The 18,650-nt window shown below is 41.8% G+C and overlaps 1 protein-coding gene across 1 annotated transcript in view; it reads left to right on the plus strand.

Moving 5' to 3' along the window:
- Positions 1–719: 719 nt before the first annotated feature.
- SHCBP1 (SHC SH2-domain binding protein 1) overlaps positions 720–18,650 on the plus strand; it is a 36,474-nt gene continuing 18,543 nt past the window's right edge. Inside the window, exons 1-8 of the mRNA XM_006887823.1 lie at positions 720–828; positions 4,446–4,613; positions 4,770–4,885; positions 7,185–7,393; positions 12,511–12,603; positions 16,322–16,555; positions 16,651–16,819; positions 17,775–17,895. Of these exons, the coding sequence (XP_006887885.1) occupies positions 720–828; positions 4,446–4,613; positions 4,770–4,885; positions 7,185–7,393; positions 12,511–12,603; positions 16,322–16,555; positions 16,651–16,819; positions 17,775–17,895 (1,219 nt within the window). The remainder of the gene's footprint in view (positions 829–4,445; positions 4,614–4,769; positions 4,886–7,184; positions 7,394–12,510; positions 12,604–16,321; positions 16,556–16,650; positions 16,820–17,774; positions 17,896–18,650) is intronic.

Consider the following 18,650-nt stretch of genomic DNA (forward strand, 5'->3'; position numbering starts at 1 on the left):
AGATTTCAAAGGGCAAAGAAGACAAAGCAAGGTATTATAATGAAATGTGCAAGGAGCTTAAGCTAGAAAATCAAAGGGGAAGAAAAGGCTAGGCATTTCTCAAGCTGAAAGAATGAAGAAAAAATTCAAACCTCGGGTTTCAATACTGAAGGATTCTCTGGGTGAAATCTGAATGATGCAGGAAGCATCAAAAGAAGATGGCAGAAATACACAAGAACCTCCCACCACCACATTGTGCAACCTTTTGATTTTATCCCTATCCATCCTCACTCTTCTGCTCCCACACCTTACCCTCTTGAATCCCCCTACATGTCTTTTACAAAGGAAAAAAAGAAAGAAGAGAGGAGAGAAGGAGGAGAGAGAGAGGGAAAGAGAAGAGAGGAGGGAAGAGGGAGGAGAGAGGAGGAGGAGGAGGAGGAGGAGAAGAAGAAGAAGGAAAAAACGAAAAGAGAATAAGAAAGAAGGAAAGAGAAGAGAAGAGAAGAGAAGAGAAGAGAATACACAAAGTCACTGCCCCCCCCCAAAGCATTGGTCCATGAAGGGCCTTTTCAGGCAGTCAGAATTCAGGAAGGAGATGGGCGGAGCCAGAGCGGTAGGGCGGAAACAGGGCAAGGGGCAAACCATCTTTTGATTGGCCAAAGGCCTGCCCGACTAGCCAATCAGGAGTGCTCGCGTCAACTCGTCACGGGGGCCGACGCGACAACCCGCGGAAATTTGAAATGGCGACCAGTTTGATGACCGGTGAGGGTCTGGGGTCCGAGGCGATGGCGCCGGAGTTGGAGGGCACCGGCTGGGAGGCCGAGGAGGCGGCGGCTGGTCTAGAGGAAGGTGAGTACCCGCCTTGTGGGGGACGGAGCTGCCGTCTCGGAGCTGCGTTCTGGGGTGGCGGGCCCCCGCGGACGGACCCCCTGCCCGGTGACACCGCTGGCTGTGTGCGGCCCTGGGCGGCTCTGCGGACGTCAAAGACGGGACGACCCCCGAGGCTTCGCGCACTCGGCAGGTCAGGGTCCACAGCTTCTCGGGGCCCCTCGTTCCTCGCCCGCTCGTGCCTCGGTTTCCCCGGCGTGAGGCAGGAAGTCCCGGGCGTGGCCGCTTCTGGCGGCCTTTGTAAAGAGCGTTTATCTGTAAAAAAAAAAAAAAAAAGGACTCATCTGCATTTCAAAAGAGATTGTGAGCCACTCTTTTTTCCCCCAAAAGAAAGAGCAACCTTGAACCTTTGACCTGAGCTTGCTTCGCTGAGATCTTATCAGGCCCTAACCCGCCTTCCAGCTGATCGCGGCTCATGCCTTGAGGTCACTGGGACTGTCCCTTAGGCTGTCCGTGGCCGAGGGTCCGTGGCCGAGGACAGACGCGCTCCTCCGCTGGAGCAGCTGGCTGGTGGCTTCTAACTGTCCAGCCTGGCGCTCAACACCTGTGCCACCAAGAAAGCAAATAGCCAGGCATTTCCTGTAGAGCCTCTGCAGGCTCCATTTGTCAACTTTTGCAGGCAAATCATAACCAGCTCATAGCTGATCCTCCATCGGGTTTCTGCAGGGGACGAGATGGAAGGAGTCTTCCTCCTTCAAAGCTGCTGGTGGATTCGATCCGCAGGGAACTGCAGGCCTCCGAGTTGCGTGCACAATTCCTTACCACAAAGTGCAAACTGTTGGCACTTTGGAGGAAAGGATCTTAAAGCTCCGTCTTGTGAACTTCGGGCGTATTACCAGGACGGACCAATCCTTGGAGAAGGACATCATGCTTGGAAGGGTGCCAGAGAGGAAGACCCTGGATGAGATTTGACACAGTGACTGGATGTTGGTGTTGTTGTTATTATGTGTCATCGACTTTCGACTCATAGCGACCCTGTGTACAACAGCCCTAAACCCTGCTCTGTCCTGTGCCAATCACACTGTCTCCGATGTGTCAGAGACCATGAGATCGGCTCAGGAGAGAGCAGGGTTCAGAGCTATTGTGCATAGGTTGCTGTGAGTTGCAAGTGAGTTGAGACCCTTACCAAGTTATGGAATCTGTTATTTAAGTCTTTCAATTGAAGTAAGAATACCATTTTTCTTTTTGCTTTGGAGCCAGAAAAGACCTCTGGTGGTGTTGTATATAGTATGCTGGGCTGCTAACTGAAATGTGAACTGCTCATTCCACCAGCTGTACCATGAGAGAAAGATGGACAATCTCCTCCAGAAAAACAGACTGTTTAAGGAACTCTAATGGCCTCGTGGCGAGAAGCTGCGCAGCAATCCCGAAGACACACGGTTCGAGGCTGTCAGCTGCTCCATGGGAGAATAGGCAATCTCTTCCCGTGTGATTAATTGCCTCTGAAAACCCACCAGAGTGTCAGCTATGGCTTGGTTTCAACAACAACGTAGCAAAGGAGGGTTACAAAGAGTTGTCAGCTCCTTGGCAATGTGTTTGATTTGGTGTTATTGCCAAAAGGAACCCTGGTGGTATATGGCATTACATGTTGTGCTGCTACTCAGAAGGGCCAGCATTGGCCTGCTCCCATTCAGATTTACAGCCTTGGATCCCATGGAGGATTGCTGTGAATCCACATTGGGTTTCTAGCTAAGGAAATGGAGGAAATGAGGTAGGATGCTCTTCAGTGTGCCTGTGCATAGGTATTTGTCCTTGAGTACATCTGGGTCATCTGTGAGCTCAAGGAATTCTGGTGGCCTGGATTGGGACAGGAAGACTGGAGAAAGGAGAAAAGAAAGGGGGACGCTTAACAAACTGTGACTTGTGATAGTCTCAGCTCTAGCTGGAAAGTACTCCACTAATTTCATTTCTGCCCAGCGTGTTTGTTTACTTACCAGTGGTCTTGTCTATTAAAAACATCTTATTACACAGTATTAGATATGCCACGGACTGGCTCATATCTTCAGAAACATAATTACATAAGATCCAAACTTAATGTGATTAGCATTTTCTAATCTTTTCCTTAGCAGAGCCATTGAGATTAGTGAGGAGGAACCTGGTAGCCTTAGGGAAGTAAACCTTATGCATTATTAAGACTCTCTCATCCCTGTTTATTAGGGAGCCGTTTGTAGAAAATAAAAGCAGATTTCAGCTCATGGGAGAAGCTTTGTAGAAATGAGTTATATTCCTATTTTCATTGCCATTTTACAGGATTATTTGGGGGGGGGAATGAAGTGACTACAAGATTCTTGACCATATTAAGCTGCTAGTCATAGAAAAGATTCTATTGTTAGCTGTTATCTTGTTGATAACCCCCATTCCATCCTGTGTTACCTCTAGTTCTCGGCCATCTTGGGGACTGGGATTGCCATCCCCATGATGGACTGGGGGGATGGGTCACATGTTGATCTGTGCAGATTCTATTGGTTGGTTTTTCTGAAGTGTATCACCAAGTCTTCATACTGCAAGCTTTCCTAAGTCTTTGGAAGCTTCTTAGAAACTATTCGACATCATAGTAACAACATGAAGGTCTTCACTGGCAGACAAGTGGTAACTATTCACCGGGTATATTATCTGAAAACTGAACCTTCATCTTCTGCATAGAGGATGAGAATTCCACCACTAAACCACCCATTGTCACTACCCAGTAAAGATCATGCTCTTGTATGCCACTAAGTTGATTCTGACTCTTAGTGACTGGCCCTATAACAAACTGTTTAATAGGGTATAGTCTTCAGTGCAAAGATAAGAACTTGAGCTGTGGTGCTGGAGAAGATTATTGACTATACCATGGACTGCTAGAACAACAGACAGGTTCATCTTGGAGAGGGTGAAAACAGGCTGCCCCTTGGAGACCAGGATTCTGAAGCTCCGTCTAACCTACTTTGGACATGTTGCAAAGTGGGAACAGGCCTTGGAGAGGGACATCATGCTTGGAAGGGTGGAGGGATAATGCAGGAGAGGAAGACCCTGGATGAGATGGATTGACTTAGTGACTGCGCTAATAGGGGTAGGTATAGCAGAGATAATGAGATTGGCTCAAAATAAAGCAGGGTTCAGAACTATTATACATAGGATCCTGTGAGTCGTAGGGTACTCGATGGCACCACCACCAACACCAATTTTCAGTAGGATTGAATCACCCAGTCTTTTCATCCATGGAGCTTCTGGTTAGTTCCAGCTGCAGACCATTGTACCCTTCGGGCCCCTTAGTAACTTGGAGAGGAACTTGGGGTGGTTTCCACTGAATTAAACAGACAACTCTTTTCTCTGCCTCTCCCAACCCTCAGAACAACAAAAACCCCTCACCGGTTACTGTATTTACTGTTTTAAAATAGAACTTGGATTTTGAGATGTTTTTAAGTTTGGAATACTAGTTTTTCTGACAATGACAGGTAGATTAAGCAGCCTACTCAAATCCTAGCTTGTATTTTGTTTGGCATTTCCAAGCAAGGATATGAAAATGGAAATACAGTGCTCTGTATATAGCACTGTATATGTCTGGGATAGTTGAGACTGCTTATTTTTTCTTCTTTTAGGTTTGTGCCAAGGTGAAGATTCATGCAGTGATTGTAGCAATGATGATAAGACAGGTACTAGTTTACAAAGTGTTATGCTAGAAGGTAAAACACTTTTCCCTGAAATTTTCCAAACAAGTCAACTTCTGTTCTACGAGAGATTCAGAGCCTATCAAGATTACATTTTAGGTGAGTAAATCTTCTCTCTTTTTTTCTCCTCTCCTTTTTTTGTGTAAAGTGGACAGTCCCTCAGATATGTTGGTTCTGGTGGAAGTTGGCCCTAAGGGATTTATTAACTTTTCTCTGCTCGATGCAGTCTTAACTCTGTGTTTTATTTGTTCGTAGCTGACTGCAAGGCCTCCGAGGTTAGAGAATTCACGGCTGAGTTCTTGGAGAAGGTCCTTGAGCCATCTGGATGGCAGGCAGTGTGGCACACCACTGTGTTCAAGGTGCTGGTTGAGGTAACTTGCATTCTGTTGTCTGTCTCTAGCTAAAAGTATTTACCTCTAGCTGGAAAGCACTTGACTTCAGACTGCAATAGCCAGAGTGCTTGTTTTTAATTAAAGTCTATGAGTTGATTGAAAATAGCATGTTTCCTACCCCTAATTGCCATGGTTTCTAACAACAAAAAAAGCTGCTGCCGTCTGGTTGATTCTGACTCATAATGAACCGGGTAGGACACACTGGAATTCGAATAGTTTCTAAGGCTGTAAATCTTTATGAAAGTAGACTGACTACTGCATCTTCCTCTTGTGGAGTAGCTGGTGGGCCTAGACTGCCAGCCTCTCAGCAACTTAGCGCTTTACCCACTGTACCACCAAGACTCCTTATGGTATAAAGTATCTGTAAACCTTACAAGCAGCTGAGGAGCAGCTGCCAGGGAACTGAGGTGGGTTACGTTTCAACGTCCTTTGATATGGGAAACAGGTTAGAAATCTTCAAAGTGGAGGAGATATTTGTGATCATTTAAAAAAATAGATCTAATTATGAAGTCATTGGAGTTCCAATTAATTTTTTACCTTCTTAGTTGTAGTCCATTAAGTAGCTCAAACCAAACAGGCAGTTGAAAACGAGCCCATTTGTTGCCTAACAAATTTGTAGAGATGTGGTTAATCTCTCGATAATGTGTTCCACTGCAGAAAGGGAAAAAAACAATCTGATTTTTCAACTGACTGGGCCTTTTACATTAAATTTGCACTCTAATTACAGCTGTGAATTTTTCTTAGTGTTTGTTAACTGGACCACAAAAAATCCCTGTTAAACTAAAATGTTAAACTAGGGAGTGTGAATGCAAGTTGCTACTGCAGTCCTTTTAGAAAGCGGCGTTGCAGACCCCAGAGATTCTGTGCTCAGCAGTGAGGTGTACCGGGGAAGAGTCGACGCCTTGAGTTACGACGCTGGTGATGAATACTGAGTATACCAGGGACCACAGGAGAACAAGCAGATTCATCCTGGAAGATGTACAACCATAATGCTCCTGAGCAGGAAGGATGAGGAGATTTTTACCTCACATCCATTAGAAGGGACCTGTTCCTGGAGAAGGACTTCACAGTTGGTAGAGTACAAGGTCAATAAAAAAAGGGCAAATCCTTTCACAAAACAGGTGTGTCTACCACAGCAGCCTCACGTGGTAATGATTGCAGGGACTAGGCAGTGTTTCGTTCTGTTGAAGGGTCCCTAAGAGTCAGAAATGACTTGATGGCACATAACGCAAACAGTGGCTTGCATCTGTTCCAGGTGAATTTTAGAATTTTGAATTGTGCTAAAATAGTGGATTGTGCTTTGGTTGTTCAGACCTATAAGATTGCTTAGATAGAGTGTGTCCATCCCCTCCCCACCCCTAACCATGCTCTGTAAAGCAGAGTCATTCTTTTGAAAGAGCTGTGTACTTAAAATGCTTATAGCATTTACCAAGGGCCCAGTTGGTTTTATGACTTCTCAGTGCAGTAGGAACATGGGAGATCTACACTCCTGCTGAGACCCGTCACCCCCAGGTCTCCTTGTCTTTCCCCAGCTCGTCTCCTGTGCCTATCTCTTCTCTTCATACTCCCCCGTTTCCAAGCTTGTTTCACCACAGAGCCTTTGTACCTTTTGTGGCTCTTCAGATTGCTGATCCCTTTTCATCCCCTCAGCTCAGAAGTGACTTCCTCTGATCATCCTAGCAAAACCAGGTACCCTTAGTGGTTATTCTCTGTCATATACTTGTTATCATCCTGTTTACTTATTTATTTGCCTCCTCAATACCATGAACTGCCAAGAGAACCAACAGGTCTGTCCTAGAGAGGGGAAACCAAGCCTTGCTTGGAGGCAAGGATTTTGAGACTCCCACTCACGTACTCTGGGCACGTAGCCAGGAGGGACCAGTCTTTGGAGGATATCATGCTTGGAAAGGTGGAGGAACAGTCCAGGAAAGGAAGACTCCAGATGAAATGGATTGACACAGTAACTGGGGCAATGAAGGTGTGTGTGTCTGAGACAGTGAGACTGGCTCAGAGTAGAGCAGGGTTTAGAACTATAGTGCATTGGGTCTTTAAGAGTCGGAATCGACTGGATGGCTGTATACCAACACCAATCCAGTATAAGCTTCATGAAAGGAAGCGCTAGCTTGTCTTGTTTATCCTTTATATTATGGAAGGCATTTTTCCTTGGCACCTGGACCCCTGACCTCCTCACATCCTTTTTGGAAAAATCAGGCTCTTCTTTGTGTCTTCCTTTTGATTGTCCATGGATTAGGGCAAGCCCTATCGTTTTACATTTCAGGTCACAGATGTAGACTTCACGGCGTTGAAGGCTGTGGTGAGGCTTGCCAAGCCGTATCTCTGTGAGTCACAAATGAGCACTTTCACCACTGAGTGTATGAACGAGCTTCTAGACCTGAAGCAACATCAGCTGCCCCTGCAGGAGCTGTGGGTGGTCTTCGACGAGTCCGGACTGTTTGACCAGACAGCGCTTGCAGTAGAGCATGTCAGGTAGGAAGGGAATTGATAAAAGGAACCCATGTCCAGAAACGGTCTGGATTTGATGCAGATTGAATATTCATACTTTAAACTTAATTAATTATTAGTGTATTTTATACGATTCAAAGATAGGGAATTCTTTTGAAGGTTTTTATATGCTCACTATTTTGGTAATGACTTTGAAATAATTTTATAGACTTATGTTTCTATCTTTTTTTTTTAATATATAAATCCAGCAATTAAAGACTTGAAGATAAAGCAATAATTGAAGATTCTAGGAAATGAGGAATGAGGGAGTTTATCTCTTTATGGCTGGTAGCAGTTGGTAGAAAAGCAAGTATCTGGAATTAGTAATGATGTTAATACAAGTTTGGCTAAATATATTCATTTTGAGGATTCAGATCAGTGCCAAGGGAAAGTCAAATCAGGAAGAGTTTTCTACTCAATAAATATTTGAGTGCAGGGTCCTTAGTTGAGGGTAGAATGTTGCACAAAACAGACAAAATTGCCATCACTAGGGAATTGTCAGTATTAAGGCAGGAGGTTAACCTTGAGGCTGTAACCACATGGACACGTCAGCTGCAGTGAGTGCTATGAGGAGGAGTTATATCCTCAAACTAGGTAGAAAATCAACCAGCCAACAACAGAAAACCCCAAATCACTTAACCACTGAGTTGATTTTTACTTATGACAACTTCTTTTGTCAACGTAGCAAGTACACTGTAAGGTTTTCAATGGCTGATTTTTTTGGAAGTAATTGCCAGGCCTTTCAAAGCACATTTGAGTGAATTCAAACCTATAGCTTTGTGATTCACAGCTGTGTGTGTGAACCATTTGCACCCCCAGGGAAGACTCCTGCCTATTTAAACAACCGAATCTGTGCATTTCCTAGAGATCCATGGTGGTGCAGTGGTTAAAACAGCCAAAAAGTTTAAATTCAATAGCTATTCTGAAAGAGAAAGTTGAGACAGTTTGCTCCTGTATGATTTCTAGCTGTGGGAGCTCAGTGAAGTAGTTCTGCTGTGTCCTATATGGCAGGTCTAAGTCAGAATCTACCTGCTGGCAGTGATTATGCGACTGTTCCATTATTTGTACATATTATTAATTTGTTTGCACACTCATCCATTGATGAACATTTGGGTTACTTCTGTGTTTTTGGTTATTGTGAATCGTGCTGTTCTCAACATTTGTACACAAGTATTTGTTTGAATTTCCATTTTTAAATCTTAGGTGTTTGGTACAAGCAGCCAGGAAATTAAAAGACAAATTGCATTGGGAAAGTCTACTGTCAGAGACCTCTCCAAGGTACTGAGGAGCAGTGATGTCAGTCTGGAGACTAAGGTGCGCCTGATACAGGCCAGCATCTTTGCCATTACTTGCTATACATCAGAGAGTTGGACAATGACTAGGGATGACAGAAGGAGGGTTGATGCCTTTGAGCTTTGGTTCTAGAGAAGAGTATTGAATATACCATGGACTGCTAGGAGAACAAATAAGTTCGTCCTGGAGAGGGTGAAGCGAGGCTGCTTCTTGGAGGCAAGGATTCTGAAGCTTTGTCTTACATACTTTGGACATGTTGCAAGGCGGGATCAGTCCTTGGAGAGGGACGTTATGCTTGGGAGGGTGGAGGGACAGTGCAGGAGAGGAAGCCCCTCAATGAGATGGATTGATTTAGTCACTGGGGTAATGGGGATAGGTGTGTCAGAGGCAATAAGATTGGCAAGAGATAGGACAGGGTTTAGTCGCAAGTGACTTGATGGCACATAACAAAACAACAACCACCACCCTAGGAGTGGAATTGCTGGATTTGTGTGCTTCTGTCTTCCTAACACGTTCCTCTCTTAGGTTCTGGGGCGGTCATTCCTTTGATCTCTCAGTGGCTTCCCCTCTTGGTGGTGAATGGGCTTCTCTCCTGCTCACACATTAAAATGTTGGAGTTGATTAGGACCCGGTCATGGGCCATGTTCTCTTTTTGTTCTGCAGTCAGTCTTTTTTTTTTTACAAATGGAATTTAGTTTTTCACCTTTTAGAAGGCTAGATGTCTGAATTCAGGATATCAGCTGAAGGCTTTTCTCTGTTGCCTCTGGAGGAAGGTCCTTGTCTGTAATCAATCTTGGAGTACATTAGAATCACCTGTGTGTTTTCTGTATTTTTGTTGTTGTTGTGTGTCATTGACTCAGAACTGATCCATAGCTGACCCTCTGGCGGGTTTTCAGAGGTGGTTAATTGCATGAGAGGAGATAGCTGATCCTTCTCCCGCATTTTCTATATGTTGTTGTTGTTGTTGTTAAGTGCCGTGGAGTCGTAGGTGGCTCATAGCAACCCTATGAATGAAAGTCTGCCCTTCATCCCTCCTTGATTTTCTATGTAGCATTGCAATTAATCAAAAACATAGAGCTCAATTGGCCTAGTGGACAGAAAATGATGCTACTAAGCCAAAAATGAGTGATTTTAATCTGTGGCCCTCAGGCCGATTTTAATTGTTTTTGATCAAACATTCTTCTAAGTAGTATAGTACTGGTCTGTCCATTTGCTGTACAGAGGTAACTCGTGGTTGCTGTGATGCTGAACACCATGACACTGATGTGTCAAATGCGATAATGGTTACCCATGGTGGACAGTGTTTGGTGGAGCTCTCCAGTTAAAACAAGCTTGGAAGCTGGAGTGCATCCACTTCTGAAATGGCTTGCCTCTGGAAACTAAGAACCTGGAGAAACGATGGAAGTTATATAAGTGTTCAGGTTTTTTGTTTATAGAGTTGCTATGAGTTGCCAATGACTTGATGGCACTTAACAACAACAACATTGCAATTAATATGTGAAAAAGGAATGATAGAATGAAAATATTACTATTTTGCTACCATGTGGATTGAGGCTCATTGTCAAGAAAACAAAGATTCTCACCACTGGACCAATTGGCAGCATCAGGATGGATGGTGAAGAGATTGAGATTGTTCACAGCTTTAGTTTGCTTGGCTCCACAGTCAACACTCTCAGCACCAGCAGCCAGGAAATTAAAAGATGCATTACCATGGGAAAGTCTGCTGTTAGGGACCTCTCCAAAGTACTGAAGAGCAATGGTGTCTCTCTGGAGACTAAGGTGTTTCTGATACAGGCCATGGTCTTTGCTATCACTTGTTATGCATCAGAGAGTTGGACAGTGACTAAGGAGGATAGAAGGAGAATTGATGCCTTTGACCTCTGGTGCTGGAGAAGAGTATTGAGGGTACCATGGACTGCTAGGAAAACAAACAGATTCATCCTGAAAAGGGCTAAACCAGGCGGCTTCCTGGAGGCAAGGATTCTAAGACTCTGTCTAACATACTTTGGACATGTTGTAAAGAGAGACCGATCCTTGGAGAAGGACATCATGCTTGGGAGGGTGGAGGGTCCACACAGGAGGGGAAGGCCCTCTATGAGGTGGATTGATTCAGTGACTGGGGTAATCAGGGTGGGTGTGTTGGAGACAGTGCAATTGGCACAGGACAGAGCAGAGTTTAGGGCTGTTGTACATAGGGTCGCTATGAGTCGCAAGTGACTCGACGGCACATAACAACAACAATAAAATGAAAGTGGAGAGTCAGCATCAAAGAGGAAAAACCCTTAACAAGGTAGATTTACATGGTAACTAACAGTGAGCTCAAGTAGGTCAGAGATGGTGAGGATGGGGCAGGGTCACAAGGTCACTGTGAGCTGTAGTTGACTCACTGGCTGGCACACAACAACAATAAAAAAGAGCTCTTGTGGCCTAGTAAGGAATTAGACTGCCAGCCCATAGGGAGGTAGTCCGAATTCACCAGCTGCTCTGAGGGAGAAAGATGGACAGTCTCCTCCCAGATGAGTGGGTGCCCCTGAAAACCCACTGTAGGGTCAGCTAGGAGTGTTCGGACGCAATGACAGTGAGAGAGAGAGAATAAAACATCTAGCCAGTAATCACTAGAGGCCACCAAATCCAAGAGAAATGAATGGACATTTTGTAATGGGTGGATCAATCTGACAACCTAAATTCACTGCTCAGTCGTAAAAGGAGAGAAAGTTGGGCATCATGTGTGTCCTGAGGGAAATACTTCATACCTCCCCTGAAGTTTTCATGCCAAAAAATCTTGCCTGGAGCTCATCTAGTCACTACATCTAACTACCGACTTTACTAGAAATAAAGATAATAGAAGAACAGATGAAATAACATGATGAGAATATTCTCAGTAAAATTAATAATATTGGAATCCATTAAACTTCAATGAGGAAAAGGTGATCTGTACAGTAAGTGGTTTAAGAGGGAGTTATCAACTGAGATACCAATTCATCTTCTTTTATCCTTATTCATTGTCCAACTTCCACATGCATGGGAAGCAACTGAGGATGATTATGGCTTGAATCAGGTGCACCTTTGTCTTTTGTCAACTATAGAGTTTAATTTTAAACAAAAATGTGATTTTTTTGTTTTAAAGAAAAATCACTTAAAAATATGGATTAACACGTTGCCGCACACTTTTAAATTGACAACAGTGCTTAGAAACACTTTTTTTTTCTTTTCGATGTATTGCCATCATTTGTGGCAACGTGTTAAAGTGGTTCCCCAGGGGATCCTAATGTGCAGCCAGGCTTGAGAACTGCTGCTTTATAGTATATCCCTAGGTGATTTCAAGTATTGCTGACAAAGCCCAGACTGATATCCCTAGTTCTCACTTTTTCCTTGAGCTTTGGACTTGAATATTCATCTGCCTATTTTATGTCATCTACTTGGAGATCAGATAGACATTTCAACTTGTATTCATGGTATACGGGAACTCTTACAACCCCCAAACTGTTTCCTTGCTGAGTCTTTCTTACCCTAGTAAGTGAGTGATAGTACTATGCACCCAATTAGAAAGGATCAAGAAATAGTTCTGAAATAAAGGAAACAACATTCTAATAGAACCATTGTTGTGGAGAAACGTCTCTAGCTGATCCAAGGAAGGTCCCTTTCTTATAAGTAAAGAGTATTTAGTGATGGCAGGGCATTTGAATGTTGTATAATATTTGCTCTTGTTGTTAGAATGTTATTGACTCAAAACAGCTTAACCATCTCTCCTCCAAAACCTGGACACTTTGTGCTAAGAGTTGAATTAGTAACTGATTTTCTTGTTTCAGGTTTTTCTACCAAAACATTTGGCGGAGCTGGGATGAAGAAGAGGAAGATGAGTATGATTATTTTGTCAGATGTGTCGAACCTCGATTGAGATTGTAAATACCTTTTTGTTGATTTTGATGCATTTTGGGAAAGTTCAATAATCAATCTCAGTTGTGTTTTACCATTGAAAATGTTTGCATTTAGTTGTATGCATGTGTGCCGGGATCATAGGAGCAGAACTGCATACCACCCAGTGATAAGTTGTCAAAGGAATCTCTGTACAAATGCAGAAACACCTACTTTTACTGTTTATAAACTGAGCTTTAAAGGAGAATTTAATTTTCTGTTCATAGCTTGCTGGTTTGTAAAACTGAACCAAGTCAATTGAATTAGGTTGTTAAAAACCCCATTTATTTAATGACAGGACATTTTGAAAAGGATTTGAAATGTAGAATACTTTTCTGCTATAATTGAAAACAAATTTTTAAAAGGACATAATTTTAAGTTCCTACAAACAAAACATACCTTATTAAATGAACAGATTTCCCTTAGCATGTTTGTTAAGCTCATTTTAAATTTGACAGAGATAAAAATACTGAATAATAATAATTAATAGAAATTTCCAAACCACCTAAGCATGTTCTTCTAATTTATCATGTGGCTAGGGAAAGCTTTCACCCCAAAACGCAAGAGTTCTGTACTGACTTAGAAAATGTGGCTTTAGGCCTTCCACTAGATGGTGTTCTAAGACCAGGTAATTTCTCCTTACATTCAAGAGAGAATTTAATAGTCTACACTAAGAATAAAATGAGAACTTTATAAAATAATGTAGAAGCAACATTTTTTCCCCCTCTGTGAAAGATGATTTGATTGCATAAGATAAGGCAATACCCTATACATATTTGAAAAGCCCAGTTAGGCTAGTAGCATAGTAAGTTAAGTGTTGGGCTACCAACAGAAAGAAGGTCAGGAGTTTGAAACCACCACCCACTCCACAGGAGAAAGATGTGACAGTTTCCTCCTATTGAGCTTCACAGCCTTGGAAACCTGATGGAGAGTCGCCTTGATCCAGGATTAGCTCCGGCAGGGAACTTGGTTTGCTTTAACTTTATGTTGTTGGCTTACATAGTAGATAATAAAAATAGATAAAAATATTTGCAGAGCTTGGCTGATAGGTTTCCTGGTATAGAATTATGTATGTCTTAATTCAGCTCTTCATAGGTTGACTGTGATTTCTATTTGATTCTATTCCAATTTTCCCCCAGGCATATTTCCTGCATTACTGTTGTTAATTACTATTGAATCCCAATCAACCCATTGGCAGTAAATTAAAAGGGAGGAGATTGCCCATCATTCTCCCACTTTAGCAGCTGGTGATTCAAATAAAATGCCTTTGGCTTGATACTGTAACTTCTTGCTCATAGGCCACCAGATTTCCTTTCTATTACTTGTGGTGGTGGTAGGAACTGACCCATAGCTGAATCTCATGGGTTTTCAGAAGCGGCTAATTGTACTGGAGGAGACTGCCCATCCTCCCGTGAAGCAACTGGTGGCCTTTTCACCTTGGGATTTACAAGTTTCACACATTTGCTCTCAAAGAATAGTGATTGGTTTTGATTGTGGTGAAATTTAATGGTAGGTGAATATTGTATGTCTATCGGATTTGATCTTTCCTTGGAAAAAATTGCATTCCCATTTGATAGCCTTATATGTACTAACAACAAATTATTTACATACATGTTTTGTACAGCAGTAGCAGATGGGATAGCATAAGGGGGGACCAGTTTTTAGTTGTGAACATAAGAGAGTATGGCAGTTGATGGAGAATCTGGAATATTATCAGATGCAGGCAGTCTAAGAAGGTCTCTGGGCTAAGATAGAAAGTAGGGTGATCAACAGGCAAGATACAAAGAGAATGAAACCATACTGTTTTGATTTTGTGCAATAAATATTTTTCCTTTGTAATTCAAAACATTGCTCCAAAGCTTATGGTTCTGAGACAGACGGATGTTATTCATTGCTTCCAGACTGTGAAGGATCAGTCTAATGAGAAAAAATAAACTGATTGGCATAGATATTGGAAAGGCTTAGCCACTTTAAAATTAGAGTCTTAATCTTCAGAACTTAATTGACCTGATCAAGCAGTCAGTAGTTTGCACTCCTATTTCTTGTTTGCAAAGTGGATTTTCAGAATATCTTTAAATGAGTATGGATTAACCAGAGCAGACACATTTCTTGATTTTCAAACTCTGCCTAATTAATTTATTTGTAAAGTAGAGGAATATGACTTATTTATCTTAAACATCATTTGAGAGCTCATCACAGCATGATATAAATTTGTTTAGGATATAGTGCTGTTTTCTTTTCCTTCTTAAAATGTGTAAAGTCAGTGAATAAGAGGAAGACTCTGGATGAGATTCTCATTTGGCTCAGGGGATTGTGACAGGGAGCTCAGACAGCACTTTGATTGTGAGGGTGGTGCAGGGATTGGCAGTGTTTGGTTCACTTGTACCTTGTGTTATTGTGAGTCAAAATGGTTTGATGGCCCCTAATAAGAAACATCTTAATTAGAGCTAAGTTCAAAGACTAAAAAAAAAAAAAAAAAATCTAAGATCTAAGTCTCAACCTTAGTTTTATATTAGAATCCCCAGAGAAGTTTACAAAATACTTCTCCACCTCCAGAGTCTGATTTAATTGGTCTGGGAGATAGTGGACTCCTTGATGATTATAATATGCAGCCAGGCTTGAGAACTTCTGGCCAAAGGCATTTAATCAACATACTCTTAAATGAAAACTAAAGCAATTATTTTTAAACTCCCAGATTGATTCAAGATTGTTTCAAGTTTGGAAGCAGGTGTGGCATCCACTTTCTAAACCACATGCCTCTGGAAATTCTATGAAATTGGAGAAAAGATGATAGTTATAGAAAGATTTCAGGTGTTTTGTTCATAGGGTCACTCTAAGTTGTGCTTGACTCGATGGCAGTAAACAACAAGAAGAAACATCATATTATAAAATCTGTTAATTTCAAATTATACCTATAAGTAATTATCAATTTATTTTATAGTTGAAGATATATCTAAATTACAAAACATTTTAAGTGATGATGTCCAGAATTTTTCCCCGAGGGACGTTTCAAAATATTTGGGCCATAGCACTTTAAATATAAGGAAGGACTGAAGTTTGACTGGGCTCCAATTTTTGATCATGTAAATACAGTAACCTTTGGGTTAGAGCTGAAATGTGGCTGACTGTTGAGTAGTTTTCAGAGGCACTGAATCACATACGGGAGGAGATTGCCCATCTTGTTTCTTGGAGCACCTGGTAGATTCAAACTACTTGTCTTTGGGTTGACAGCACAGCTCCTTACCACCTGCAACTCTTAAGTCACCAGAGATCCCTTGAACATTACTATCCAACAGTCTGAGATACTATCACTTCCTATGCAAGACGACCATATCTCTTCTACCACCCACTTAGTTTGAATAGATTTAAAATCTAACAGATGAGTAGATGAGAAGAAAATAATTTCTTATTAAATAGTGATTACAAATTGTGCATTATGGTCTTTGAATGCTTCCAAAATGCAAATGCTTGGATTTTTTTTTTTAAAGTCCAACTCCACAAATGTAGAAAAATTTTATGACTAGAGCTTAAAACTTTCACTATCTTCCACTTAATGGAATGCTTTGCACCAAGACTTAGCGTACACCTGAGTTATGTACTATGAAACACTTTTCTCACTGGGTCTTTAAAGATGAAATGGACTGTCTTAATGATAGGAAACGTGTTTGAGAGGCAGTGGGTTTTCACTTGCATTTCCATTTTCAGGCATTATGACATCCTTGAAGACCGAGTTCCTTCAGGACTAATTGTTGATTACCGCAGCCTGCTGTCTCAATGTGAGGAGAGTTACACTAGGTTTTTAAATCTGAGAAGTAGTTTGTCAAGTTGTAACTCTGATTCTGAGCAGGAAAACATTTCAATGGTGGAAGGGTTAAAATTATATTCTGAGATCGAACAGTTGAAACAAAAGCTAAAACTCATTGAGAATCCTTTATTGAGGTATGTACGTCTTTATTATTTTTAGTTGATTGCCATCTTTTTCTTTCCCAGCTGTCATCTGAAAACAGCTTTGATTTTTGTTTGATTTGTTTAAGGTATGTGTTTGGTTACCAAAAAAATTCTAATATCCAAGCAAAGGGCGCCCGAGTGAGTGAACATAAGGTCACTCACATAGTCTCCTCTGCCATGATGACTGGTCTACTGCAGGCCCTGCTAAGGGACAAGCTTTGCCAGGAACCTTATAAGGAAGAAATGGAAATTCAGGTAAGAGGCGAATGTCTCCCTCCAAGTGATGCCCCATCCCCTGCACTCTTCTGATTCCCTGAAGAGTTTTATGAGTTCATCCCCTTCTGATTCCCTGAAGGTTTCTTTGAGTTCTATAAAGTATTTGAAAACGCTGGTGCTACTAACCCAAAAAGCTGTGTCTCTCTGGTGGTTCATATCCACCAGTGGCTCCAAAGGGCAATGATGGATAATCTTCATTGCAATTTACAGCCTTATAAACCCAGTGCAAGGCTGGCTGTGAGTTGGTGCCAACTTACAGCAGTGCATGAGAGAGAGGAGAAGGAAGACAGGAAGGTTTATAAGAGCGTCGTCTTTGAAATGGGATTAGTTACACCACTGCCTTTCATCAGCAGTTTACCAGGCATGCAATGGGCAGGGTACCAAGCAGATAATTACTCAATTTTGATGCTCTTTTTTTCTTTTTATTGTGAAATTTTGATTTTAGTGAAATTTCAAAAGTAAATTGGTTTTCCATCTCACAGTTCATACACTGAATTGACAAGTGATTCATGTCACTTGCATTGACCCATGTCAATTTCAAGACATTGATTACATTGCCCACGTTGTAACAGCATTCTTCTGTTTCCCATTTTCATCCATCCTCTTTTCTTATCCTTTCTTGCCTTCTGAGCTTTATCCCTGGACATATACTTCCCCTTTGATCATGTCTGGCTGAAAGTTGAGTCATGAGGGTGGTTTTAGTTCCATATTTGAAGAATGCGTAAGACATTACCCAGTAAAAACTAGCCGGCCTCTTTCTTTTTCTTTTTTTTAAAGTTTCCAGTTTCTCACCTAATCTTCTAAGGCTCTTCTGTTTTGATCTCTTGCAGAGTGTTGATTCCATTTTCAAAGTTAGACATATAGGCTTCTGGAGGGATACTAGGGATGCTTTTGGGAAATTTATCTTTTCAATATGTTCTTGTTGCTTTTCTAGTTTTATAGTGATCCGTTGTCAGCTATAAATGCCTGCTATGAAGGTGAAACTGTTATTATTTGTCCTGGCCACTACATAGTGCATGGCACATTCTCCATTGCTGACTCCATTGAGTTGGAAGGTAAGTTGAGAGATCACACAGCCAGATATGTGCCTGATATGCTTAAGAAGGCAGTAAATTCCTGATTTGTTGCAGTTTCAGAAATAGAACTTTAACTCACTTGAGTTCAGATGAGGTGCTATGAAAACGATAGCATTTCAAGCTTACAGGCACTTGATAAGGTTCTTTGTGACAGGTCTGTCTGCTGGGAAGACATTCAGAGTCCACAAATAGAAAAGAGACCACTAGGAAGAAATACACTGTCCAAATTGTAGGTGGTTTTTAGAAAGAAAATTGCAATTTCAGACTACCAAATTATTCCCAGTAATAAATATATATGTATATATATTTTAGTTTAGTGTTTTGGACTTGTTGCTTGCTCTGATTTCATATATGTTGTGGTTATATGAAGCACTTTGTTTTGCCTTAAATTTAGCTTATTTGGAGTCTTGAGATTACTAGTGAATTCCTTTCCTATGTCTGTCATTAAGTCAAGGTTTTACCTAAGTCAGACCAGTTAGTTAGGCACCGTTAGTCAAATGTTTGTAGATAGTATTCCGTCTCTGGTTCCCTCTGTGCATGCAAGACGTTAAAAAAGCACCACCTGATACATGAAAATATCTTTAACATAGTAATACAGATGATGTTGTTATGTGCCATCGAGTCGTTTGTGACTCATAGCGACCCTATGCACAACAGCCCTAACCCCTGCTCTATCCTGCGCCAACCGCACTGCATCTGACACACCCATCCCGATTACCCCAGTCACCGAATCA

This window comes from Elephantulus edwardii, unplaced genomic scaffold (genome assembly GCF_000299155.1).
Source record: "Elephantulus edwardii isolate Elephantulus edwardi_28Jun2011 unplaced genomic scaffold, EleEdw1.0 scaffold00062, whole genome shotgun sequence".
Lineage (NCBI taxonomy): Eukaryota > Metazoa > Chordata > Mammalia > Macroscelidea > Macroscelididae > Elephantulus > Elephantulus edwardii.